The sequence below is a fragment of the Lycium barbarum genome, chromosome 5, assembly GCF_019175385.1.
Source record: "Lycium barbarum isolate Lr01 chromosome 5, ASM1917538v2, whole genome shotgun sequence".
In the NCBI taxonomy this organism is placed as follows: Eukaryota; Viridiplantae; Streptophyta; class Magnoliopsida; order Solanales; family Solanaceae; genus Lycium; species Lycium barbarum.
The window spans coordinates 14,634,900-14,662,016 of NC_083341.1; the positions used below are offsets into that span (position 1 = coordinate 14,634,900).

The following is a 27,117-nucleotide window of genomic DNA, read 5'->3' on the forward strand; positions in this document are numbered from 1 at the left end:
ATACCAAGATCATAAATTACTTAATATTATATTGTTAGCGGTCCTTGGTGGTCTCCCAATAGTTTCCAGTAGTAATTATTTACAATAGTAATAATTTACAGTAGTAATTATTTACAGCAGTGGTAATTTACAATAGTAGTTATTTGCAGTAATTCAGTAATTAATTCTTTGTAGTAGTTATCTGCAGTTTCTTATTCTAATAATGTTAAGAAAACATGTCCTAGTTATTAGGGGTAGTTATCTTATCAGTATCGTATTTAAACTCTATGTTTAATGAAGTTAGGCAGAAAATTATTCTAGTTTTTGAGTACTCAAAACTCAAAAGATCGCAGGTTCTCTCTTAACTAACCAGCATCATAGATCGGAAAAATAAATCATCTTCTCTTAATTCTCTCTATGTTAACTCTGATTCTGTCTTACATCGTCCCTTAACTCGATCCATAACCGGGGACTGTAACATGTCACGACCCTAATTACCGATCGTGCGGGCACCTACCTTATTATCACTAGTAGGCGAACCCTTACCCGTTAACCCATTAATCACTAGCCAATTTTAACTTCTTTAACCATTTATACTAAATTAATCAATGATCATGTGAATGAATAAATAAGTAAATAAAACAATTCATAATTAATAGATAATATAAGTGCGGAAGTCTTAACTATTACACCCCCAAGATCTGAAAGTCATCGTACAAGGACTCTAATTAACAATGTCTAAAGAACGAAGTATATCTCAAATATAATAATAAAGAATGTCTGCAATAAAAATAGACATCTGGAAAGAGAGATCTTCAGGTGGCATGGCATGGATAAAAGTTCACCCTCAGATCTTGTCGAGCAAACTAGCTTTAAGCTAGAGATGTAGTCTGGATGAAATCTCTGGAACACAATTTGCACTCAAAAAGGGTGCAGCAAGGTAGTATCGGTACAAACACTATATACGGGTAAGCATCTTAGGCCGACTAAGATTAGTTCACATATACAAGCATAAAATTAACAAGATAAACAGATAGACACTTAGTACTCAATTTCAAGTCATAGAATATACCATAACAGAGTCACAACCTAAGATGAAGCTTCTAACCCACCAGTCTATCAAGTTTCAATAATCTCACCTGATAATCACAAGTCCAAGCTCCTTCCCTAGGTAGAGTCACTAATCCACAATTTAACTCAGTCAATGATCATATCAATACCACAACAACTGTTTCAACAAACACACCAAAAACAAAACTAAACGAGCTATATAATAATGCAGAATAAAATGTAATGATGTGCAATGCAAAGTATGATAATGTGCAATGCAATGCACTGCACTGGCCAATCACTCGAACTGTACACACATGCTAACTGATGTCATTGCTCAGTAGACATGACCTGCAGGGGACCCATGGTGTCCATGTACCACTCGTTCCGGAACACTCCTTGGACCTGAGCCATAAATCCTCCGCTCCGAAAAGAACCTCGGACGCGGATCTACATCATATACCACTCGTTCCGGAACACTTCTCGGACCCGAGTCACACGTTACCTTCCGCCCGAAATTTACCTCGGACTCGAGCTTACACACCCTCCGTTTCGGAAAGAGCCTCGGACCCGGAGCCACTCGATTATACAAGAAACACTGTTACATCCTTTTAATGAACGATTATCAAGTAGTATATTATTTTCATCAAGAAGATCATCTTAGCTTCTTCACAATTTCACATCACAATGTATGTCTCAATGTATTTCAGTTCATTAGTATGTATGGACTATGAACAATTAGCAACATCAATGTCGAACACAAGGCATCATGCCACAAGTCTTCCAAACCATTTCCATCATGCATAGATGAGTGTAAACATAGTAAATCAATGCAAACCAATAAAGCAACAGTGAAGGTACAAGTCACAAAGCCACAAGTCATATCAAGACTTAGATCAACTCAACCATGAAATGAATCATCCAAACCGTCTCAACTAGCATAAGAGTCTATGTCCCTCTTTACTTCCCCACATAACAAGTACGCCTCATAACTAAGTCTTGTATCACCAAGATGCTACATTTTTCGATATATTATCATCAACAGTAAATCATACATCAAATTTTCATCTATATACTGTTATCAGTTTATATCACAATTCAAGCCTAAGCTCATTATCCTTCCTTTCTCCGATAATATATGTCATAATAAGAGAGAACTGCGTACAACATGACAATTTAGGCATTAAGTCAAATCACAATAACAGGGCAACAAGCCACCATCAACACCAATCAACCTAATAGAAATCCATCCCGAAATGCCACAGTATGAATACAACTACACCTCATATTTCAGTACATAAAGTAATGGTGATGAGCCCACAAAATCAGAAGTCATACCAACCTAGCTAATCTCCAACCAAACACCATGTCCGAAGACCTAATCATGCTTTCTCCCGTCAATTATACACAATACATACGTTTCGCTAATCAAAGTCTAACTAAAGTAAGTCGTAACCTACCTTGAATGCAAAACAGGAGCCACGAACTACTCCACACGAGCCTTCTATTTCCGAAGCGCCTCATAACAGTCAAAGTCTAACAATATGATGTTAAGTAAGCAACAAACCATGTATTTAAACAAGAACAACAATTTGGGGAAGAAGACCCACTTGCTTATACCCTTTTCAATTGGTGAAACCATCCTTTAATGGTGAATTTATCATAGCTTCCATCTCTACAATCATTAACCTTTAATTCGTGGGTTTCTAATCAATTTTACCCTTAAAACAGATTTTAGGACAAAGCTTCCATTTTTATTAGAACCCTAAGTCTCAACATGCAATTTTGACCATAAGAAATCAAATTCCTTTCCTAGAAAGTGATAATCTATACCCCTAGATGATTAATCCACAATAAAATCAACAACCCACCAATTATTTAAGGGTTTACTAATTCTAGGGTTCTAGGATTTTCACCCACCATTGATGGATCTCTTAGAATAATCATGGAGCTTGAAGAAGAAAGGAAAAAGGAACAAATAAAGATGGGGACTTACTCTCCAAGATGCTTTCACCAAAGAATGGAATAAATTTTGCCTCTTTCTCTCTTGAAAACTGACTTTGGGGTCTTAGGAATAATGGGTAGGAGTTGGGGGATTAAAACAGGGCATTTTGCTCCCCGTCGGCTGTTGTAGGGTCCCCAGACCGCTGCAGTGGTACCGCTATAGTGGCCCTTTGGCCGCTGCCAGCGGCCAGCTGGAATAAGCCGCACTAAAATGGGCATAACTCTCTCATATGGTGGCCAATCGAGTCGATTATTTTTCCTATAGCTTTGTAATTTCGATACGGATCTAATGGTTCAGACCTCACTCAAAACAAAGGTCGGATGATCAATCTGGAGCTATTTCTATCCACAGACCTCCGGCGAAAATACCGAATACGAGCGCGACAAAATCCAAACGCATCTGAAACTCTTTGGAACCTTACCAAAACTTGTGGAAAAGTTCAAAATCATCATAATAACATGTTGAAACTTCCAAAACATTGACACGGGGTCATCCTAACCTGGCGTTGACCGTGGTCAACTCTAACTAGTCAACTTAACTAGTTTTTCCATCAATGACTCAATTACACTCGAACCTTGTGAAAACCAACCCAATGACTTCATTAAGTCATAGATCATACTAACAGGACTTGGAGAAAGGGCCAACAAGGTTAAATGGGTCAAAACACTATAACGACTAAACAGGTCGTTATATAATAACTTGGTATCGGAGCCGGGAGTTATGGGAGATCAAATTCAACATCACCTGACACAATTGGCAGATTAGTTCCAGGAAGAACGTGCAGCCAATTTGGCCAGACAGGAAGCCATAAATGCTATTTTGGATGCACTCACAAAGGATTTAGCAAATTCAAAGGCCGATTCTGAATCAACTGAAAATACCAGTTAGAACCGAGGTTGGAAGGGTAAAGTTATAGCGGCAGGGTGATAATGTCCAAATTCACTCCTCAAAGAGAAAGTGTACACGGTCGTATGCAATATAATTTACCCAACTATGAGTCAGGGTCGATCCCACAGGGAATAATATACTAGGCGATTAAGAAAGTAAGGAACTTTCACTTACTAAGCTAAAGCCAAACGATAGATAATATTTTGGTTTTTGGAGAAAATTATAACTAATGCGGAAATGTAAACTAACCTAGAAATCAAGTAAAATGATCAATGGCCACAAGCATGGATAATAGGAGATTACACTCAAGTAACGATCCAACGTATTTTACAATATTACAACTAAGAACGAGGTTATGTTAATAGATAATGATTTCTAAAATGTCATTGAAAGTTTCTCAACCAAATCAATGAATTTCATTTTAAGCTTTCTCAAGCCTTAAAGTGTGATATTAGGCACAATCAATATAATCCCAAGTGACTTTCCTCTCTCGAGCTCAAGTCATCAGACGAGGGTTATGCCTCAAATCCTTGTTAACCAATCTTTCCCAAATTGACTTTCCTCTCTCGAGCTCAAATCAAATTAAATGGGCGGGTCCTAGGGTTAGCTAATCCCTTTGGAAACATTCAAGAACGATATTAATTAAAGAAACAATAACCCACTTCATTAGGAATAAAATCATTCAATACATAAGCAAAACAAGAGTTTCAAACCAAATTTTAATCAAGAATATTTTCATAAACAAGATTCAAGTAATGGAATAGAAAGATACACACTTGGATAATCAATACATAGCAAGGAAAAGAAGAAATGAGTAAAGGATTAAGAAATTTCTTATCAAGATCTTCAAATCTTGAACTCCCAAATGTGGGTGCAAAAACCTAGCTCTCCAACCTTGATGAAAATGGCCAAAGATGAAAATGATATGCCCCAAGTCTCTCTTTTGTAGCTCCTCAACTTTCCCAAGTCAAAATATGACAAAATAAACCCCAAAAGTTTCAGTTTTGCAAATCTGTCCCATTTTTGCAAAACTGTCCAGTTTTGACAGTTTTGCAAAACTGTCCAGTTTGGCCTCTTTTTGACTTTATTTTCACTTGGTTTCTTCCGATCACTTCTAAATCACATAAAACTGTACGATGAAGGTTCTTCTTCTGAAATAGGGAAATTGAAGCTCGAAGACCGAATCGAGAAAGGTCTATTTTGAGCTCCGAAGGCATATAATAGAGCGCCAATATTATACAAAAACACCCCTGCGTGCGCAACGTGCGTCTCGCATGTTGTGTCATAAGACAAACATGCGAGACGCGAAGCATGCTCAGCAACCGCATGTTATGCTCTTGACTTCAGGCTTCCCAGATGTCGGACAAGGTTTGCGTTAACACTGTTGTCTCGCAAGTTCAACATGCGAGTCGCATGTTAATCTCGCAAATTGCGCAACCTTTCATTCTCTATTCTTCAGTGGCCTGTCATGCTATGCGGTGGAATTGTGGATCCGCAGACATGACATGCGGCTCGCATGTTGTGCAAAGTGTGTCCTTGGCCTATTTTGCTCCGTTATGCTTTCCGAATATCGTTTCTTACAAAATGACAAAAACACACGAAAAGTAACACCAAAAGTGCTTGAAGAGTTACAAAAGCTTAAGAAATTAGCATCGGATATCCCGTAATTTCATGGCACATCAACACCCCCAACTTAAAGTCTTTGCTTGTCCTCAAGCAAATCAAAACCAAAATCTCAATGAGGATCCACTTTAAGCACAAAAACATGACTTTGATTGGTACAAATAATTAGGCTACAAACATGTGAAACTTCTGCCAAATAACTCCCTCATTTCAAAATACAATTTCAAGAATGCAATGGAGTTTCAAAACAATCAAGCGACAACACTCAATCTTCAATAAGTGACTCAAAACCACTAGGTTACTAGATATGCTCATTTGACTCAACTTGGAATTTTTCAACATCAACAATCTATCGTAATCCATATGCCCTCACAAGAAAGAACTTCCCAAAATCACTATATTCACAACAACAACAACACAAGGGATATATACACAAAGTCACTCACACTCAACAAAGAAATTCTAGTGCTAACAAATATCACACCATAAGCTTGCCCTTATTTTCAATCATCACTAACTTAAGAACATTCGGTTGGAGATCACATAGGGACATTCTAAGCTTGTAATGTAGGCTTAGGGAAGAGTAGGATAAGTATTTGGGATACAAGTGACTACACCCTCGTTGAACACTACACAAAACTTTTTGTCCACTTTCCTCTTCATTTCAAAACATCACTCCTTCCTTTGCATACTAGTTTCTCCAATTATTCCAACTTTTTTTTGTGCAACCATTTTCTTGATTTCTAATTATTTTTTTCACAAAGATACATTTTTTTGCACAAAAGTTTGCAACCTTTTTGTATTTTTCAAATTTTATTCATTTCTTTTGACTTTTCCACAACATCAATCTTCACCACTTCTCAAGCAACACTAATGCCCCCAACTTAGGCTTTTGGCCTCAAATTCACAATTTAATGTTCAAGGAGGGAAAGGTTCAAAAGAGAGAGTTTCATCAAGAAGAGTAAAGGCTTGTAATGTGGCAATCAAAGAAAATGTCATAGGCTCAAATGGGGTTACTAGTGATATTATTTATGCAATGGTAGGCTAGAAGGCTAAAAAGGCTTTTTCAAAAATCACAAAGATAGCCCAAGGTCATCTCTCCAACCAAATAATCAAAATTAGCATTGAAAGACTAACCGGGTAAGTTCTAGATGATAAAAGTAAACATAAGAATTATTCAACAAACACTCACCACACATGGCATATGAACTAGTCAAGATGGAGCAATTTCACTTCCTAAGCAAGAACAACTAGAGCAATATCTCATAATCCAAAGTAAACCTAACTAGTAGGTAAAGAGTCATCAAATGAGCCAAAAAGTTGTCACAAAGGTCATTCTTTCCTATGCACCTTGCTTTTTAACTTTCACAAAAAAATTGGAGGGTATTTGCATTTCAACATTTAACATGCAAGAGAATAACTTTATTAGTACCAAACAAGCCAAGAGTTTCCATATTTTTCCTCAGATGAGCACCTACACCTAAACTACAAGGCTAATGAAAGAAGCTAAGAAAGAAAATAAAGTAATAAGAGTTACTAATCCACAACATGCCAAAAGAATGAAATTTTTAGAAATTTGAGTAAGTTCCGTTTGTAATGTTTATCCACAACCACACCAACAGTCACAAAATAAGCCTGGCAAGGGCACACAATCAAGCATAACCAAAATATAATGTGCTACCACATGCCACCCCCAACTAAAAACATTGCAGTGTCCTCACTGCATAATGACCAAAAAAAAAAAAAAAAAACTAGACAGTTTTGCAAAAACTGTGCAATTTTGCAAAAATTGGATAGTTTTGCAAAACTGTACAAAACAGTCTAGTTGACAGTGTTGCAATTTTCAGCAGCTACTGGTTTGGGGCTGTCCGGAAATCCGACCTGCTCAAAACAACTTCAAAAATTCTGAAACTTTACAGATTAGTCAAAAACCATAAACTAAACTATTCTAAAAAATAAAATTTCAAAAACGATTTAAATTTTTTAAAACGATGGGTTGCCTCCACCAAGCACTTAAGTTAACGTCGCAGCACGACAGTTACCTTTACCACTTTTCCCTCCATTTGGAAAATATGAATTTGCGCCCCAACTTTGAATCAAGATTCCGGTGATGCTCGTGAGACGGTGGTAGAAAAGCAAAGAGGCCAACTCGCGGGTGTCGCAATTTGCACTTCTTGGCCCGTAAGTGAGGCATGCCATTTTGTCTTCTTGGCATAGCAAACTTCAAAATGAAAGCGCTTTCTTCTTCATCTCCAAAATTCTCCATAGGCTCGGTTAGTTCAACTTCCATATCATCAACCAAGCACAATGTTGAAAAATGGTTGGAATATGGTCCAATGTGCTTCAATTTCAAATTCGCTTCATTTTTGACATCCTCACCCAAAAATGAAGTAGAGTCTTCAAAAATCATTTCATGAACTTTTTTATGCAACTCTAGTATCATTCTTCAATCTTGGCATCTTGCATTATTTTTGGATTGGTCGGTTGGCAATTCACCATTAGCTCATGAAAATCAATCTTGACCTCTTCTTCATTGGAAACCAACTCAAAATTACAATCCACGACCCTTTGATATTGAGCATTACATGATTCGATCTTTGCATTCAATTCGGCCTCTAATTTCCGAATAGCAATTTCAAGTAGCTCCACTTCTTGACTTTGTTCAACATACATTTTTAGAAATTCTTCCATCATCCGTGAAATGCCTTCACGGTGATCTCCATAGGCTTCAAGTTGTTGAGCTTGATTCATTAGCCAATCTTGGCTCAAAATTTTCATTTTGTCAAGTTTTTCTTCATTGTGAGAGTCGTCCAACTCTTGTAAAAATCCATCCATGGTGAGATACACCTTTTGGATAGCTTCATCATCTCTATGTTGAACTTATTCCCACAATTTGGTCAAAACTTGCCCATATTTTTCATTCCTACCCATTATGCTTTTCAAAATTTCCTCAACTTCTTCTTTTTGAGAATTGGAGATTTCTTCTTCAAGATTTTGCTCTTCTTCTTCAAGTTGAACTATTTCTTCAATTTCACAACTTTCGTTGTGATCACAAGAATTTTCGGGCTCATCTTTTAAACTTGAAAACTCTTTTTCAACCTTTTCATTTTGAGGAGTCAACACTTCCATGACAATTGAGGAATTGGCATCCTCAAATGAATCATTCATTTTTTTCATAGATTCTCCATTTTCTAAAATGGATTGTTGGACGAGTTTTCGCTCTTCCTCCATCTTAGCTTCCTGATCTAAGTATCTTTGGAGCATTGCCATGATGCCTTCAAATCCGGCACTTTGTTCTTCACTTGCCATGTCATTGTCCCTGTCAAACTCAAAAGCACAACTAGCATTTTTGTTAGAACAACTTGGGGGAGGGGGAGCAAAATAATTGGAACAATCACCCCAATGTCCACCTTGACCACCACATATATTACAAATACTCTCATCATAGGATTGAGACGGTGCACACATCTTTCTCCCGGAGCATTTTCACAATCTTGCCAAAAGTGGAGTCCTCTACAATATGGACATGGGTCATCAAAATATAGGTTGCAACCTGATACCCATTTTCATTGTAAGATGCCATAGAGACACAAGTAACAAAAATAAATAACAAAAAATAAAAACTAACACAAAGAAACACGAAAAATCACAAACACATATTCACAAGTTTGGACCAAAGCAAGCAAGCTTAAAATCCCAAACTAACCCAAATACGCCAAATTGTTCCCCGGCAACGGCGCCAAAATTGATAACGTCCAAATTCACTCCTCAAAGAGAAAGTGTACACAGTCGTATGCAATATAATTTACCCAACTATGAGTCAGGGTCGATCCCACAGGGAACAATATACTAGGCGATTAAGAAAGTAGGAACTTTCTTTACTAAGCTAAAGCCAAACGATAGATAATATTTTGGTTTTTGGAGAAAATTATAACTAATGCGGAAATGTAAACTAACCTAGAAAGCAAGTAAAATGATCAATGACCACAAGCATGGATAATAGGAGATTACACTCAAGTAACGATCCAACGTATTTTACAATATTACAACTAAGAACGAGGTTATGTTAATAGATAATTTCTAAAATCTCATTGAAAGTTTCTCAACCAAATCAATGAATTTCATTTTAATCTTTCTCAAGCCTTAAAGTGTGATATTAGGCACAATCAATATAATCCCAAGTGACTTTCCTCTCTCGAGATCAAGTCATTAGATGAGGGTTATGCCTCAAATCCTTGTTAACCAATCTTTCCCAATTCGACTTTCCTTTCTCGAGCTCAAATCAAATTAAATGGGCGGATCCTAGGGTTAGCTAATCCCTTTGGAAACATTCAAGAACGAGATTAATTAAAGAAATAATAACCCACTTCATTAGGAATAAAATCATTCAATACATAAGCAAAACAAGAGTTTCAAACCAAACTTTAATCAAGAATATTTTCATAAACAAGATTCAAGTAATGGAATAGAAAGCTACACACTTAGATAATCAATACATAGCAAGGAAAAGAAGAAATGAGTAAAGGATTAAGAAATTTCTTATCAAGATCTTCAAATCTTCAATCCCCAAATGTGGGTGCAAAAACCTAGCTCTCCAACCTTGATGAAAATGGCCAAAGATGAAAATGATATGCCCCAAGTCTCTCTTTTGTAGCTCCTCAACTTTCCTAAGTCAAAATATAACAAAATAAACCCCAAAAGTTTCAGTTTTGCAAATCTGTCCCGTTTTTGCAAAACTGTCCAGTTTTGACAGTTTTGCAAAACTGTCCAGTTTGGCCTCTTTTTGACTTTATTTTCACTTGGTTTCTTCCGATCACTTCTAAATCACATAAAACTGAATATAGCACCCATATTATACAAAAACACCCCTGTGTGCGCAACGTGCGTCTCGCATGTTGTGTCGCAAGACAAACATGCGAGACGCGAAGCATGTTCAGCAGCCGCATGTTATGCTCTTGACTTCAGGCTTCCCAGATGTCGGACAAGGTTTGCGTTAACACTGTTGTCTCGCAAGTTCAACATTTGAGTCGCATGTTGATCTCGCAAATTGCGCAACCTTTCATTCCCTATTCTTCAGTGGCCTGTCATGCTATGCGGTGGAATTGTGGATCCGCAGACATGACATGCGGCTCGCATGTTGTGCAAAGTGTGTCCTTGGCCTATTTTGCTTCATTTTGCTCCGTTATGCTTTCCGAATATCTTTTCCTACAAAATGACAAAAACACACGAAAAGTAACACCAAAAGTGCTTGAAGAGTTACAAAAGCTTAAGAAATTAGCATCGAATATCCCGTAATTTCACGGCACATCACAGGGAAGTCAGGATTAGAAACAGGAGGAAATTCCATCATTCCTAGATATACAAAGTTGGATTTCCCATATTTTAATGGCCAAGACAACCCTTTGGGATGGTTGAACAGGTGTGAACACTTCTTTCGATACCAACAAACTTGTGTAGAAGAAAAGGTTGGACTTGCCTCTTTTCATTTGCAAGGGAATGCACAACTTTGGTTTCTTCAACTAGAGACAGATATGCCTCATCCGTCTTGGGATGAATTCAAACGTCATTGTAACCTTCATTTTGGGCCACCAATCAGAAGTGAGAAGTGGGCGAATTGCCTAAGTTACGCCAGATAACGTCTAGGCAGATTACCAAGGAAAAGTTTTAGCAGTTGGTTTCACGAGCTGGTACACTCATACAGTTGCAAAAATTTAACTTTATATCACTGGTCTTGTTGATTATATAGCAATTGAGGATGGGTTGCATAATCCTCCAGATTTGGCTATAGCGATGAGTTTATCCAGGCTTTATGAAAGCAAGGAACAACCCCTTTGTTCGCAAATGTTAGATGCCAGTAGATCAAAGACAACAAATTTCTTACCTTAAGAACCCACCAAATTTGTAAAGAAATTGACCAAATCTAAGATGGATGCAAGATGACTTAAGTGACTCTGTTACAACTGTGACAAACTGTTCACTCGAGGACATCAGTGCAAGAAATTATTCTAGATTGATTTCATGACAATGAGGAAGAATTTGCTGGAAAAGAGGGAAATACTAGTACTTTCCACACTTAGCGCTTGAGGACAAGCGCGATTTAAAGATGGTGAGTAATGTTAGCAGTCCTTGGTGGTCTCCCAATATTTTACAGCAGTGGTAATTTACAGTAGTAATTATTTACAGCAGTGATAATTTACAATAGTAGTTATTTGCAATAATTATTTCTTTGTAGTAGTTATATGTAGTTTCTTTTGTAGTAGTTATTTGCAGTTTCTTATTGTAGTAATGTTAGGAAAACATTTCCTAGTTATTAGAGGTAGTTATCTTATCAGTATTGTATTTAAACTCTATGTTTATTCAATGAAGTTAGGCAGAAAATTATTCTAGTTTTTGAGTACTTAAATTTCAAGAGATCGCAGGCAGTGACGTAGGCAGAATTTTTCATAAATGGTGTCACTATTTAAAGTAATGAGCAAATGAGTAAATTACTATAAAGGGTTTTAAGACTACGAGTCCAAACTTTCTAACCAATTGAGGGCCGGGGCTTTGAGAACAAAAAATGTAAATGAAAGTATAAGAGAACACTAAAAATGAGGCTAAGTAGGTTCGAACTCACAACCTCTCACGTTAAAGTAGATGCGCTAACAACTAGGCCAGTGCGCAGTTAGTTACATGTGCAAGTTGTGTCCTTTATCTATTTCCTCTTCTATTTTCGTTTTATTAATTATGTATATACGTATTTCTAGTAACAAAAATCGACGAAGCAGTGTCACATAACACCCCTCGGACTAAGGTAAATCAGTCCCTGATTGCAGGTTCTCTCTTAACGAACCAGCATCATAGGTTGGAAAACGAAATCATTTTCTCTTAATTCTCTCTACTTTAACTCTGATTTTGTCTTACATCCCTTTAACTCGATCCATAATGGGGACCGTAACATATATCCAATCAAATTGTGGAAAATGATTCAAAAATTTATTTCATTAGACTACAAAAATATTTTCACGAAATATAGATTTTTAATCAAAAAATTTCTCCTCCGTACTAAGCGCACCCAAAATGACAATTGTTTAGTTTTGCAACCTCATTAGGCATACTATTTTAATTTGATTCCTTCAAAACAACTTGAAACATCTTAATTCCTCTTGTCCAATAATTAGCTTGCTTTTTTTATCAACTTGGAAAATTCTTAAAGACCTCTTGTCGAATTTGAAAGTCAATAATGATTACTTAAGAAACATGCGAACCTAATTAGGAATCCTTGACCTGAATTAATTGAGAAATATTAACAAGTTGTTCAATAATTATTAATTAACTTGGAAATTTTCTTTCATCTGCATTCCTAACCTAGGATCTCCTGCTTTGCATGGATCAACTCAAATATGCTTATCCAAAGCTAAAGCTAGAACCCAAAACAAAACAAAAAAATCACAATTTGATAATACAAATTAATTGAAGAATAAAGCGTAAGCAATTAATTAGTTCCAATGATATCATAAAGGAATCTAGAATAGAAAGCTTTAAAAGGTAGGTAAATAGAATATTTATGGGGACAAAGCAAGCAAGGTATTGATTAATACCATATATATTAAACCTTACTTTATTTCCACTTGTTCACTTCAAAGTTTCCGTAAAGAAAAGAAGAAAAATTAAAAAGAAAATTATATACTACTGGCTATACATGCAACAGTTTTACGAGATGCTAGTACAATTCTTTTTTTCTTTTCTTCTCTAACTAGTATTCGTACCGCGCGGTTTAAAGAATACTATTTCAAATTGCAATCAATCAAATGAAATTTACCTCCACCCTAAATAACCAAACCTATTTGAAAATTAAGACAACTAATTACATAATTATCTAATAAGTAACTTTTGTGTTCCATATTATTCTAAATTACATTTTCACTATTTAATATTATATTAATATGTTAAGCAATCATTAATTACTTAAATAATATATATTCTAAACTAACCAAATTATATAAATGTCGAAACATTCAACAACAAAAAAAAAAAAAGGAAAAAGAAAAGCTAGTCATAAATATATCTTTAAGTGGAAATCAAAATCCTTTTATATTTAAAAGGAAAATCTTAGTAACGCATGCATTTACAACACATTCAAGTACTAAACTTTATCCAAAAATACACGCATAGATTAAGAATCAAAACAAACAAAAGAAGGAAATATATCAGTGTTGATGCCTATAAGCTCACCGTATTAATGAAGTTAATAGGAAGTTCTTTGCTTGGCCACCGACATTTTAAACAGAAGAAAACCTATAGAAGTCGATCATTATTAATAGTCTGTTTGACCAAGCTTTTAAAATTAGCTTATTTTAAAAAGTATTTTTTTTAAAAGTATTTTTCAAAAAAAGTATTTTTGGCTAAAAGCAGTTTGTGTTTGGCCAATTAATTTAAAAAGTACTTTTGAGCAGCAATTAGTGTTTGACCAAGCTTTTAAAAAGTGCTTTTATGTGTATTTTTCTCAAAAGTACTTTTTTAAAAAGTACCTTTGGGCAAAAGCTATTTTTTTTAGCTTCTGAAAAACTGCTTTTGCTACTCCCCAAAAGCACTTATTTTCTCCCAAAAATTTGGCCAAACACCTCACTTTTTTTAAAATAAGCATTTATTGAAAAAAATACTTTTGGGGGAAAAATAAGTTTGACCAAACAGATTATAATTTCTCTAAGCAATCACTGTACCAGGAAAGCAAATCAAAATATTAATATCATTATACTTATTCAATAGAAATATGGGTAAGTATTACTTGCGCAATCACACATAGAGTAATACAGATCAAGGGTGAAAACACATTTAGAATAACTTATTGTGGATAGAATCTTCATGATGTATTATAATTCAATAGAAGTTCTAAAGAAGAAATACCTTACGCCATGTAGCTTAAATTTGCGTGAGTATGCACGAAACCTGTACAAAAGAAAAAAAGGAGAAAATATCCAGATATTGACTAAAAATATATCCTCATAATATTAGATATAATAGAACACAATATACAGAAATTTCATACACTAAACTTAGAAACAGATAGAGGTATGATATTCTCATGATGTTATTGATATTGAACATAAAATTGCATTACGAAGAAAACTTATAGAGCATATATAGAAGAGTTCTTCTATTTAAACAAAAATCAAATTGAACAAGAACAAAACCAATCGAAATAACATACATAAAGAGAATTAAATTACCTCTCAAAAAAAAAAAAAATACATCTTGCATGCTTCAATGGCTGATAAAATCTATTCTTAAGAAACACAATGAGACAACATAATCAAAAGATATCTTAAAAAATATTTCATTCAAATGAGCCGTTTTTTCATGAAAGGGACTAACATTTTGTTTATGAATAAAGCAAGAAACACTTGTCACATAATTTAATTTTCATTGAGATCAGCATGAAATAATTCCTTGAGCGAAAATTCATGTAAAAAAAGTAAATTAAATCACCTCTACCAGGTTGATTTGTGCATGCGACAATGGCTAATTGGAATAATCTGGAACTTCAAGAATATATAGGCAGGACATTACTGGAGTTTTCTTCTCCAATTCAAAAGTTTAACCATACGGTTTAAAATTGGAGAATTATTGGAGTTTTCACCAATTGAAAAGCTTGATTAGTTTTTATTTTGGAATGGTTCTTAGTTACAATTTTTTTTTTTTAAAATGTGTATCTTTGATTGCTAACTGATTATTCAATTTCAAGTCATATTCTCAATCAATTCGTCATGTTTCCTTTATTTACTCAATGTGAATGATATCATGTATATTTTTTTTTTACCATATAATACTCTATTTCTTATGTTTCTCCGGTCAATATTAATCAAAATAGGTGAGTGCATATTAGCTTTAAATAATAGTATCAATTAATAATTTTTTTTTAATATCATATAGATGATCTCATATTACCATATTGCGTAGTAATGCAGTATAGTTATATGTGATTCCCTTCCAAGAATTTATGAGTACTATGGTTCTAAAAGGTTACAATATGTTTGAATATTTACCTTTAGAAAAAGGAAAGACTTGATAACACAATATTTGGCTTGAAATTGACAAAGAATTCCTTTTATGTTTTTATATCACATATTCGCGTTTCAACCTTAACTGAAATTCAAAAAATTAATCACACCTAATGCAGTATGTTTTTATTGCATCAAAAAGATCTAGAAAGTCAAAGTAGTATATTTAGTAAATTACTACTACTACTATGTGTTGATAATATTCTAGTATTCCTTATATGATAATATTTGAACCGTTCAATAAAAAATCGCATTTTAAATTTCGGTTATGATTTAAAGTAAATGTGGTGTTTTGATTAACACGTAACTCTTTTAAAAAATGTAAAAGTCCAAATTACGATACTAATAAGGATAAGAATGAGATAAATTTTTCAATTCATTTTTTTTTATATACAATTCAATTGTTTTTTTTTTTTTTAACAAAAACTGCCTATAAAATCCAAAAGATTCTTTTTCCAAATATTTAATAGGTGTTTTTATTTTGCTAGAACTATTAACAGGTTACTTATTATTTATTAAAATTTACCAATCAATATTATTAACTACAATTAACTTTTAAACGATCTGTTTTTATCAACACTCTTTTATAATGTTAATGTTAATGCACGATACTTAAAAACTCCTATCATTACCACGTTTTCATTCAACTATGATTTAATCATCTCAAATTGAGGGAAGCCAAAAGATAATAAATGACAAAATACAGTTATTTAAGAAAGTTTTTTTTATTAATCACAATTTCATTCTCCATATTAAACCTCCCGATGAAATAGGAATTGCTTATTTTTCAAAGCTTTGGGAATCTATTTACTAAATAGGACTTTGTTTATTTCTCCAATCAAATTAGGTAAATACATATTAACTTTTAATAATGTTATTTAATTTATTTTTAAAATTAATACAAATAGAATTTGTTACCAAGTGACTTGTTCATATTACGCCACTTGGCTTAATATTAAGCTAGACTACTCTCCTTTTATATATATATATATATATATATATATAGATATAGATATAGATTATTAGTAATAGTAGTAGTAGATTATTAAATTAGGTAATATTTTGAACTACAATTAATAACTTCTTTAATAATTAATGCAAATAGAATTTGTTGCCAAGTGGCTTGTTCATATTACGCCACTTAGCTTAATATTAAGCTAGACTACTCTCCTTTTATATATATATATATATATATATATATATATATATATATATATATTATTAGTAAATTATTAAATTAGGTAATATTTTGAACTACAATTAATAACTTCTTTAATAATTAATGCAAATAGAATTTGTTGCCAAGTGGCTTGTTCATATTACGCCACTTGGCTTAATATTAAGCTAGACTACTCTTCTTATATATATATATATATATATATATATATATATATATATATATATATATATATATATATATATATATATATATATATATATTATTAGTAGATTATTAAATTAGGTAATATTTTGAACTACAATTAATAACTTCTTTAATAATTAATGCAAATAGAATTTGTTGCCAAGTGGCTTGTTTATATTACGCCACTTGGCTTAATATTAAGCTAGACTACTCTCCTTATATATATATATATATATATAGATTATTAGTAATAGTAGTAATAGATTATTAAATTAGGTAATATTTTGAACTACAATTAATAACTTCTTTTATAATTAATGCAAATAGAATTTGTTACCAAGTGGCTTGTTCATATTACGCCACTTGGCTTAATATTAAGCTAGACTACTCTCCTTTTTTATATATATATATATATATATATATATATATATATATATATATATATATATATATAGATAGATAGATAGATAGATAGATATTATTAGTAGATTATTAAATTAGGTAATATTTTGAATTACAATTAATAACTTCTTTTATAATTAATGCAAATAGAATTTGTTGCCAAGTGGCTTGTTCATATTACGTCACTTGGCTTAATATTAAGCTGGACTACTCTCCTTATATATATATATAGATAGATAGATAGATAGATATTATTAGTAGATTATTAAATTAGGTAATATTTTGAACTACAATTAATAACATCTTTAATAATTAATGCAAATAGAATTTGTTGCCAAGTGACTTGTTCATATTACGTCACTTGACTTAATATTAAGCTAGACTACTCTCCTTTTATATATATAATATTAGTAGTAGTAGTAGTAGATTATTAAATTAGGTAATATTTTGAATTACAATTAATAACTTCTTTTATAATTAATGCAAATAGAATTTGTTACCAAGTGGTTTGTTCATATTACGCCACTTGGCTTAATATTAAGCTAGACTACTCTCCTTTTATATATTAGATATAGATATAGATTATTAGTAATAGTAGTAGTAGATTATTAAATTAGGTAATATTTTGAACTACAATTAATAACTTTTTTTATAATTAATGTAAATAGAATTTGTTGCCAAGTGGCTTGTTCATATTACGCCACTTGGCTTAATATTAAGCTAGACTACTCTCCTTTTATATATATATATATATATATAGATTATTAATTATTATTATTATTAGTCGTAGTAGATTATTAAATTAGGTAATATTTTGAACTACAATTAATAACTTCTTTAATAATTAATACAAATAGAATTTGTTGCCAAGTGGCATGTTCATATTACACCACTTGACTTAATATTAAGCTAGACTACTCTCCTTATATATATATATATATCTTTCAGTTTAATACTCTACTCGAGAGTTATCAGTAAATATTAAATATGTTCCTATTTAATGGAACACTATTGGATCAAATGACAAAAACATAATTTAAAAAGGATATGATTTTCTAGGATGAAATGGTAATTGAATTCATGTCCGCCGAAGTTTATCTTTCTTTCAACACAAACATGATGAAGGTAAACCCTTTTTTCCTCCCATTTTCCACTTAAATATAATATATAAAACAATTAATCATATATGAAAATACGTATTTATATACCAGTGTTGCAAAAAACGTAAGCAAGAAAAAAGTGGAAAATGATACCAAGATCACAATCCAATTATCAAAAGATGCATAACAAAAGCAAAGAAAAGCACCTAAAATCATGTGTCCTTGCAAGAAAACGAATGCCCAATGTAAAAGCCATCAAACATTCTCTCAAAACATGCATTATTAGCGTCCCAAAATATGAAGTAGAAAACAACTTTAAAACTACTCCAACTCTCTTACTATTTTCCCACCTCTTTCCTTTCAAAAATTTATATGGGTATTCATTTCACTAAACATTTGGGGTTCAGAATGTGTCAAAACATGAAAAGATTATTATTTTGTAAGAGGCGTTTAATACCAATAACTTGTCAAAAACAGTCAAAAAAAGTTTCTGAAAAGCCAGTGATCCCTTCTTTCAAAACTATGCCAACTTCTTCAAATATTGGACCAATTTTGGGCAAGCCTTGTGTTGACATTACAAGCCTTTATGATCTTGATAAAGAACTTGGCAGGGGTCAATTTGGTGTAACATATCTATGTACTGACAAATCTAGTGGATTGAAGTATGCATGCAAGTCTATTTCAAGAAAGAAGTTGGTAACTAACAACGATATAGAAGATGTTAGAAGGGAGATTATGATAATGCAGCATCTAAGTGGACAACCTAATATTGTTGAATTTAAAGGTGCTTATGAGGACATGAATAATATATATTTGGTCATGGAGTTGTGTTCTGGTGGGGAGCTTTTTGATCGCATTACTGCAAAAGGAAATTATTCTGAGAAAGAAGCAGCAACAATGGGAAGACAAATTGTAAATGTTGTACAAGCTTGTCATTTCATGGGGGTCATGCATAGAGACCTTAAACCTGAGAATTTCTTGATGGTTAGTAAAGCAGATGATTCTCCATTGAAGGCCACAGATTTTGGTCTCTCTGTCTTCATTGAGGAAGGTCAGTTTCTTTAACGGGAAATTTTCAAAAATATACAGCCCAACATAAAATGTTACGCCACGTAGCCCAATATACAAACCTATACAATATTATACAACAAGTATACCTGGGAAAGCATTATACATAGTGTATCAACCTAGTATAAAGTGTATAATAGGTGTTTATACACAAATATATGCAAAACGGGGTAACAAACTCAAAAAGTGGGCCACATGGCGTAAATATTTTCTCCCAATAGACATAGAACATAATTTTCCCTTCTTTGAAATGGTTTCCTGCTACTTTTTCATGTTTATCATACCTTGCTTAGTGGGGATGAATGTCAAATACTTTGAGAAGCGTCTATGTCACACTTGGGAGTTGAAACTTAAAGGAAAGAAATTCTAATTAATTTGATCTGATAAGAACAGAATAGTATTAGTTGCTAGTCTTTGGTCTTCAACACAATATTATCTACTTATCATTCTTCTTGTGGCATACATGTTTTTGGCTTTTAATTTACGTACAAAGAGATTTTACATTCTCCAAAATTCTAATAATTTGATGCTGGCGATCCTTGATCTTCATACTCATACTAAACGATCAAAATTTATTTTAAGCCAAATAAACCTCTTTAGTGTATGTGATTGTGCCAGACACTGACTATTATACGCTATGAGAACTGCATTTTTATTCTAATAAGTCATGGTCATGGGCGTATTTTCAGTATCAAATGCTTTTTCTGTTCTCTGTTCAATCTATGGACTGCTAATATTACTAGTATGTTTTATGTGTATCTCCAACTTTTAACTGTCGTGAACGAGAAGAAAGTATTTGCATTCATCTTTACTTGTTAGCCATAATGTTAGATGATTACTCCTATCTTTCAGTTTCGACGATCAACTAAAACTAAAATTAATAAAAATTCTACAGGAAAAGTTTACAAGGATATTGTTGGAAGTCCATATTATGTGGCTCCTCAAGTGTTGCAGCGTAACTATGGAAAGGAGATCGACGTGTGGAGTGCTGGAGTCATATTATACATTCTATTGAGTGGCTTTCCTCCATTCTGGGCTGGTAGGTGGAATATCTTAGTTGTACAGTACAATTTTAGTTGTTTGGCTAAATCAGCCTAAAGAAACTTTAAGATTGTGTAATATTGTCTGCTTTGGACTAAGCTCGTTCATTTTCCCTAAAAAAATTTTCACCATTAAGAGTAATTTCTTATCATTTTCCAATGTGGGACTTTGTTCATACAGCCAACATTAGTTGATCAACAATTTGTGTCTCGTAGACTCTTTTGCTTGTTCGATGTGCCTGTTTAGCAAGGATGGAAAGGGTCTTCATTGTTTATTGTTCTAGGCTTTAGTTCCTTGAAAAAATAGATTAAGAAGGTGGATGACTGCTTTCAATAATGTGTCCCTTTGTAGATAATGCATTGCAATTGATTTGATGAACTTATTTCTCTTGGCTATACTTGGCTTCCCGTTAATATGGCGTTATGGTGGTAAATGGGTATATCTAGTGTGTTAAGTTTGTGGGCCTGACTGTGGGGGTTGCAGTGGTGGCAGCCTAAGAAACTCTAGGGTTAGGGGTTTTAGCAGATGATATTAACTTGGCTTAATTGGTGTATTTTGTCCCGTAATCTTCTTTCATTGAGAAATAATAAGAGTTGGTGACTGGTTGTGGTTTTCTTCCCCTTGAGGATTTCCCACGTGAATTGTGTGTTGTTTCTTTTTATTGTATTGCTTTCATATATTGTCGTCTCATCACACTACTGATCCTGAGAGTAATATTTTTCTTTCCAAAAAAGCTCCATCTAATAAGTATGTTTCATGTGTTTATAACTTACTTGTATATCAGAGACCGAGGAAGGAATATTTGAAGAGATTCTTAAAGGTAAGTTGGATCTTGAAAGCTCTCCCTGGCCTTCTATATCTGCCTCCGCAAAGGATCTTCTCAAGAAAATGTTGACAGTGGATCCTAAGAGAAGGATCACTGCAGATCAAGCCCTTGGTAAGTAGTCAATAAATCTTCAAAGTTGGTAAACCTTATATTCATGTATATGGTGAGGGAAATAATTCATTTAACATTGAAGTGAGGATATTTTCCCAATACCAGATACAAGATGAACTCCATTCTTGTGTTATAACTATCTCATAAATGATTTATATATAGACAGATAATTCGAACTTATCACGTGTTAGATTGTTGTATCATTTTTTTATTATCGCAACAAAATTTGAATCTAGATACATGAATCAGAACATCCATGGCTGAAGGAAGATGGCGAGGCATCAGACAAGCCTATCGATAGTGCTGTTTTGATCAGGATGAAGCAATTCAGAGCAATGAACAAGATGAAGAAGCTTGCTCTTAAAGTAATAATTACCACTTGGCTTATACCCCTTCTATGTAGTTTCTCCCTCACATGCATATCATACAATTTCATATTAGAAAAGTGATGAGATACATATAGTATATTCATTCTTTAGTTTCTTACTCCTTTTTATCCCTCTGATGTTGCGGTATCTATTGCTTAAAGGTTATCGCAGAAAATTTATCAGAAGAAGAAATTAAGGGACTAAAGCAAATGTTCAGCAACATAGATACTGATGGAAGTGGTACAATCACATATGAAGAACTTAAAACTGGATTATCTAGGCTAGGATCCAAGCTCAATGAAGCAGAAACAAAGCAGCTGATTGAAGCAGTAAGTTCTTACAATTTTTTTTTATTTTCCTCAATTTGAAGTCAAAGTTAGCAAAGCCAGTACTGTTATTTTTGTACTTACTGCTAGAAACAGAGGATTTTCTGACAATCAGTGGAAAATTTGTGTTATAAAACATGATTTTCCCACCTCATTCCCACCGAACCAACTCACTGGGAAAATGCATGGCGGGAATCAAGTTCCCGTTGAAACACTGAGAAACTTCTAAATTTATATCCGTGTGAAAATACTACTATTTTTTCTTTTCTCATTGATTCAATCAACATATCAGTGGGAAAAGCCACTGAACAATGTTTAGTGGAAAATTTCAGTGAAAAAATAATGATTTTTTAATAATGTTAGAAGGTCAACAACGCTTCAAATAATAACTTGAACAACCTATAACAGAATTCAGTTTTCATTCTAATTATTTCTCTTCTAGGCTGATGTTGACAAAAGTGGGAATATAGACTATATGGAGTTCATTACTGCTACAATGCATCGACACAGACTTGAAAGAGAAGAAAATTTGTACAAGGCTTTTCAGTATTTTGACAAGGATAATAATGGGTATGTATTCCACCATAAACTAGTATATCTGTCTTGCAAATATGTTTGTTCAAAGTTGTATATACTTAGATTTTTAACTGGCATCATACTGTTCTTTTGCATTCACTAGATTTATAACAAGAGATGAGCTTAGACATGCTCTGACCGAGTACGGAATGGGAGATGAAGCTACAATTGATGAAATTCTTGATGATGTTGATACAGATAAAGTTGGTTATTCTCATATGAGATATCTCATATTCTCTCTGTCCCAATTTATGTCATACGGTTCGAATTTCGAGAGTCAAACTTTTTTACTTTGATCGTGAATTCGGACATACAATCTTTAATTAGTTTTTTGAAAAATAATTTACATATTTAGGAACTACATAAAAAGTACTATAAGTCACAATAATTAACAGTTTAAAATATTTGAAGGGCATACGAATAAATCGCGATCAAAGATTTTCTTGTTTGACTGTCGAAATTCGAATTGTATCTCATCAATTGAGACAGAGGGAGTATTCTGACTTCATTTCTAAGGTTTTTGTTACTTATTGTCTGCTATAACTCTGCAGGATGGCAAAATTAACTATGATGAGTTTGTATCAATGATGAGAAGAGGTACTGTTGATGGTGAAGGAAATCAGAGAGAGGTTAACCATATTTCTTCTCTTGGTCACTCAATGTGAGCTAAATCAACAAAGCATTTTCTAAGAATAAGATCTTTCACTAGGTCAATTCAGGTTGTTAATTTACTCAAGCTGACCATATTTGTAACTGTTTACTCAAAATACCAAAAAGGGAAAACGAAACTATTGGTCTTTGAGTTATAGCTTTATTTAAATTTTAGTCCTTGTGTTATTCAAGCAAGCACATTTAACCTTCAATTAACTAAAATGAGTTATTTATCCAACCACTAACAACAGTAACAGACATTTTAATCCTATATATGAATGGCAAACTGGGTATTACGTGTCACAACTCTCACAAGAATAGAAGAAAGAAGAGAAGAAAAGTCGAAAGCCTTTCTACAAGAAGTTTACTGTCCTCTTATTGCTTCTCCATGTATAGGGAACTCGATTAAAGGTAAAATATATTCTTTACTAACCAACCATGGCAGGAAAGATGGTTTTGCAGAGACCAAATTCCTAACAGTGATGTTCATGGAAATGTTACCCAACCCTTCTAGTAACTTAAGTTCCATTTTTTTCCTTCCTGAAACATGTGTGCTCGACAATTGAATCTCTTATTGCATTTTTCTATGACCAAATTACACGTGGTTCTTAATAAATAATACGGAGTAGTACTAATTAACAAAGGCAAAAAAAAAAATCTCGGGTAAATATTGTTTTAAAGCCTGGAAAGTAGAAACAAAACCAATAGCAGGATATCTATAATCTTATTGACATGTTATGTCAATATTCGTTAATAACCTGTGAAATATACCCACGTTCAAGATAGGATCATATGTTTCAGTAAAATATAGTTTTTGCGCAGGGTTGAATACATACAACCCACTTGTCCTATTTCATTCCTCCTTTAATTAAGCTATAAACAAATATCAAAATATTTTTCTAAACAACAATAATACATTGACATTTACCCAATCAATTCTCTATCTGGATACTGCGGAGAAGCATTGAAATTATTTTTATTTCACAAATTAGCTCTCTTCTACGTATTGTATTGATAAGCTTTATTCTCCTCTTCTCTTTTTGCTATTTATAAGAGCTGTGCAATGTTAACTTTTAGAATAAAAAGATTTACCCTCAACAGAGGCGGAACTAGGATTTGACGTTTGTGGGTTCGGAATTCTAGGTCGGGATAGAAACCCCAAGCTAATGTATAACTGCCAAACTAACGAACAAATACTAGTGGGCGTTCGCTTCTTTGGTTATTCGAATGTATTTACTCAACACATTTTTTTTCAAGTTCCGTTCGACTTTTCTAACATCTAATTTATCCAAATCCCAATTTTCTTTTCTCTGAACTGTTTAATGCTCTTGTTTTATTGAAGATAATTCTGGTTTCTTTTCATTTAGATAATTCTGGTTTCTTTTCAGTTAGATAATTCTGGTTTCTTTTCATTTCCTTTCTAATAGTTTTATTTAAACTGAACTCCATATACAGAGAGGACATAGCAAAAAACAAAAGAAAAATACTGGAGTTGGTTTCGAACCAATGTATCATATGAAACAGAAGACTTGGCTAGTCTATTCCGCTGCATTGCTATTTTTGTTAGTGGTTTTGCTTGTAATATATTTATACACATTCACTGGATTTTCTAGTACCAATATAGGGTCTACGCAAAAGCGACTGGGTTCGTCCGAACCCCCCTATTGCACTGTAGCTCCGCCCCTGACCCTCAAAAGAATGAGAGATAGAGAAAGAAGAGCGATATTTCACTTTGGAATAATACCCGGTTTGCCCCTCATATAGGTCAGCAGTCTGCTACTTTTATAAACTTCTGTCCGTGATTGGATCAAAATCACCCATTTTAGTTAATCGAAGGTTAAATGCGCTTGCTTGCATAACTCAAGGACTAAAATTGGAATTAAGCTATAACTCAGGGATAAAAAATGTTGTTTCCCGTACCAAAAATAAGATCAAACTAAAATGAGGTGCACCTTGCCTCATATCTTGGTGTGAAGAATAATAATAATAATCGATTTAATTGGTTTCTATGTTTAAAAGTTTGCTAGGTGCAATGACATTTAGCTAGTTACACATTCTTGGGCTGGCGCTCATGCAATGCTAGTCCTTGAAGGGCTCATGCAATGTTAGACATCGAGGATCTCGAATTTCTGATAAATCACTCATTTAAATAATCAAAAATTATTTTGATCACTACTAGAAAATTACTATTTTCCCGCTAAAAAATATTCAGCGGCTATTCTAACGGATATTTTGATCGAATCAGTGAGAAAAGAAAAAAAAAGTAGTATTTGCACACAAAAAAAAAAAAAATCAAGAAGTTTCCCAGCGTTTCAAAGGGGACCTGTTTCCCACCATACGTTTTCCCATTGAGCTGGTTCGGTGAGAATGAGATGAGAAAATCTTGTTTTTCACACGACTTTCTCACTGATTCGTCGGGGAAAAGCCTTGTTTCTAGTACTGGACAACTCAAAACAACAACTTTGTTCTTGCATGTAATTGCAACATTAGTCCCCGAAAGGATCTTGAATTCGAGAGGATCCAGGGTTGTGTTAGATGCTAGCCTTCGTGACAAGATCTGCTCAACCTGCAACCAGTTTCAGTCTAAACAATTCAAATTCCCAAGAATCATGGTCTTGAAATTGGAGAGCAAAGGCTATAGAATACATGTTGCACAGGGTTTAACTCTTTAACTATATATCACTAAGTTTTTTTAAAAAAAGAAAAAGAACCAAGTAATATAAAAGCAATGGAACTCTGGGCTAAAGGTCCATTCCAGCTGGACAAGAGCCAAATGCCTTCAATAAGGATCAAATATGATAAGGCAAATTTTTGTGTAAGCTAAATTGTATAGTAGTCATACTTTTTCAAGGGTTCTTGTTAGCTAAGTGTTTAGCTTCACTTCCCTATTGATTGGATATTGTATTATCCTCTTGTGTTGTATTCAGAGGTTCAAGGCCAAGTCCACCTCTTGTACTCTTTTCCTTCTGAAATATAACACCCCAGACAACCTTGATTTTTTTTTTTTTAAAAAGAAACTATGGAAATGTTGTCTCCTGTCTTGCAGCACCATATTCTCAAGAATTCAGGTTCCCCAAAATGTGTCCACATTGTAGCCGATCAATGCATGTGGAAATGATTCAATATTTCGATTCTACTCTCATTAGAATATAGACGTACCCAGAAAAATCTATATCTATATTATTATATATATAAAAGGAGAGTAGTCTAGCTTAATATTAAACCAAGTGGTGTAATATGAACAAGTCACTTGGCAACAAATTCTGTTTGCATTAATTATTAAAGACGTTATTAATTGTAATTTAAAATATTACCTAATTTAATAATCTATTAATAATAATTATATATATAAAAGGAGAGCAGTCTAGTTTAATATTAAGCCAAGTGGTGTAATATGAACAAGCCACTTGACAACACGTTCTATTTGCATTAATTATTAAAGACATTATTAATTGTAGTTCAAAATATTACCTAATTTAATAATCTACTACTACTACTACTACTACTAATAATAATAATAATAATAATAATAATAATAATAATAATACTAATAAATCTATATATATATATATATATATATATATATATATATATATATATATATATATATATATATAAAGAGAGTAGTCTAGCTTAATATTAAGCCAAGTGGCGTAATAATATGAACAAGCCACTTGGCAACAAATTCTATTTGCATTAA

General features: G+C 33.2%; 1 protein-coding gene across 1 annotated transcript; it reads left to right on the forward strand.

The window, feature by feature from the left end:
* The first annotated feature begins 18,695 nt into the window (after positions 1–18,695).
* LOC132640538 (calcium-dependent protein kinase 29-like) lies at positions 18,696–23,591 on the forward strand. Its single transcript, XM_060357152.1, has 8 exons — positions 18,696–19,501; positions 20,414–20,557; positions 21,344–21,496; positions 21,746–21,861; positions 22,026–22,193; positions 22,633–22,760; positions 22,870–22,969; positions 23,318–23,591. The coding sequence occupies exons 1-8, from the start codon at positions 18,823–18,825 to the stop codon at positions 23,429–23,431; spliced, it is 1,602 nt and encodes a 533-aa protein (XP_060213135.1). The 5' UTR covers positions 18,696–18,822; the 3' UTR covers positions 23,432–23,591.
* The last annotated feature ends 3,526 nt before the right edge of the window (positions 23,592–27,117 follow it).

What these genes read in the sequence shown, in the direction of transcription:
- LOC132640538 (XM_060357152.1), top strand. Translation starts at nt 18,823, where the DNA reads ATGGGTATTCATTTCACTAAACATTTGGGGTTCAGAATGTGTCAAAAC. An exon ending in CACTGCAGATCAAGCCCTTG is followed by an intron (nt 21,497 to 21,745) that starts GTAAGTAGTCAA and finishes TACATGAATCAG; the next exon opens with AACATCCATGGCTGAAGGAA. An exon ending in TGAAGAAGCTTGCTCTTAAA is followed by an intron (nt 21,862 to 22,025) that starts GTAATAATTACC and finishes TATTGCTTAAAG; the next exon opens with GTTATCGCAGAAAATTTATC.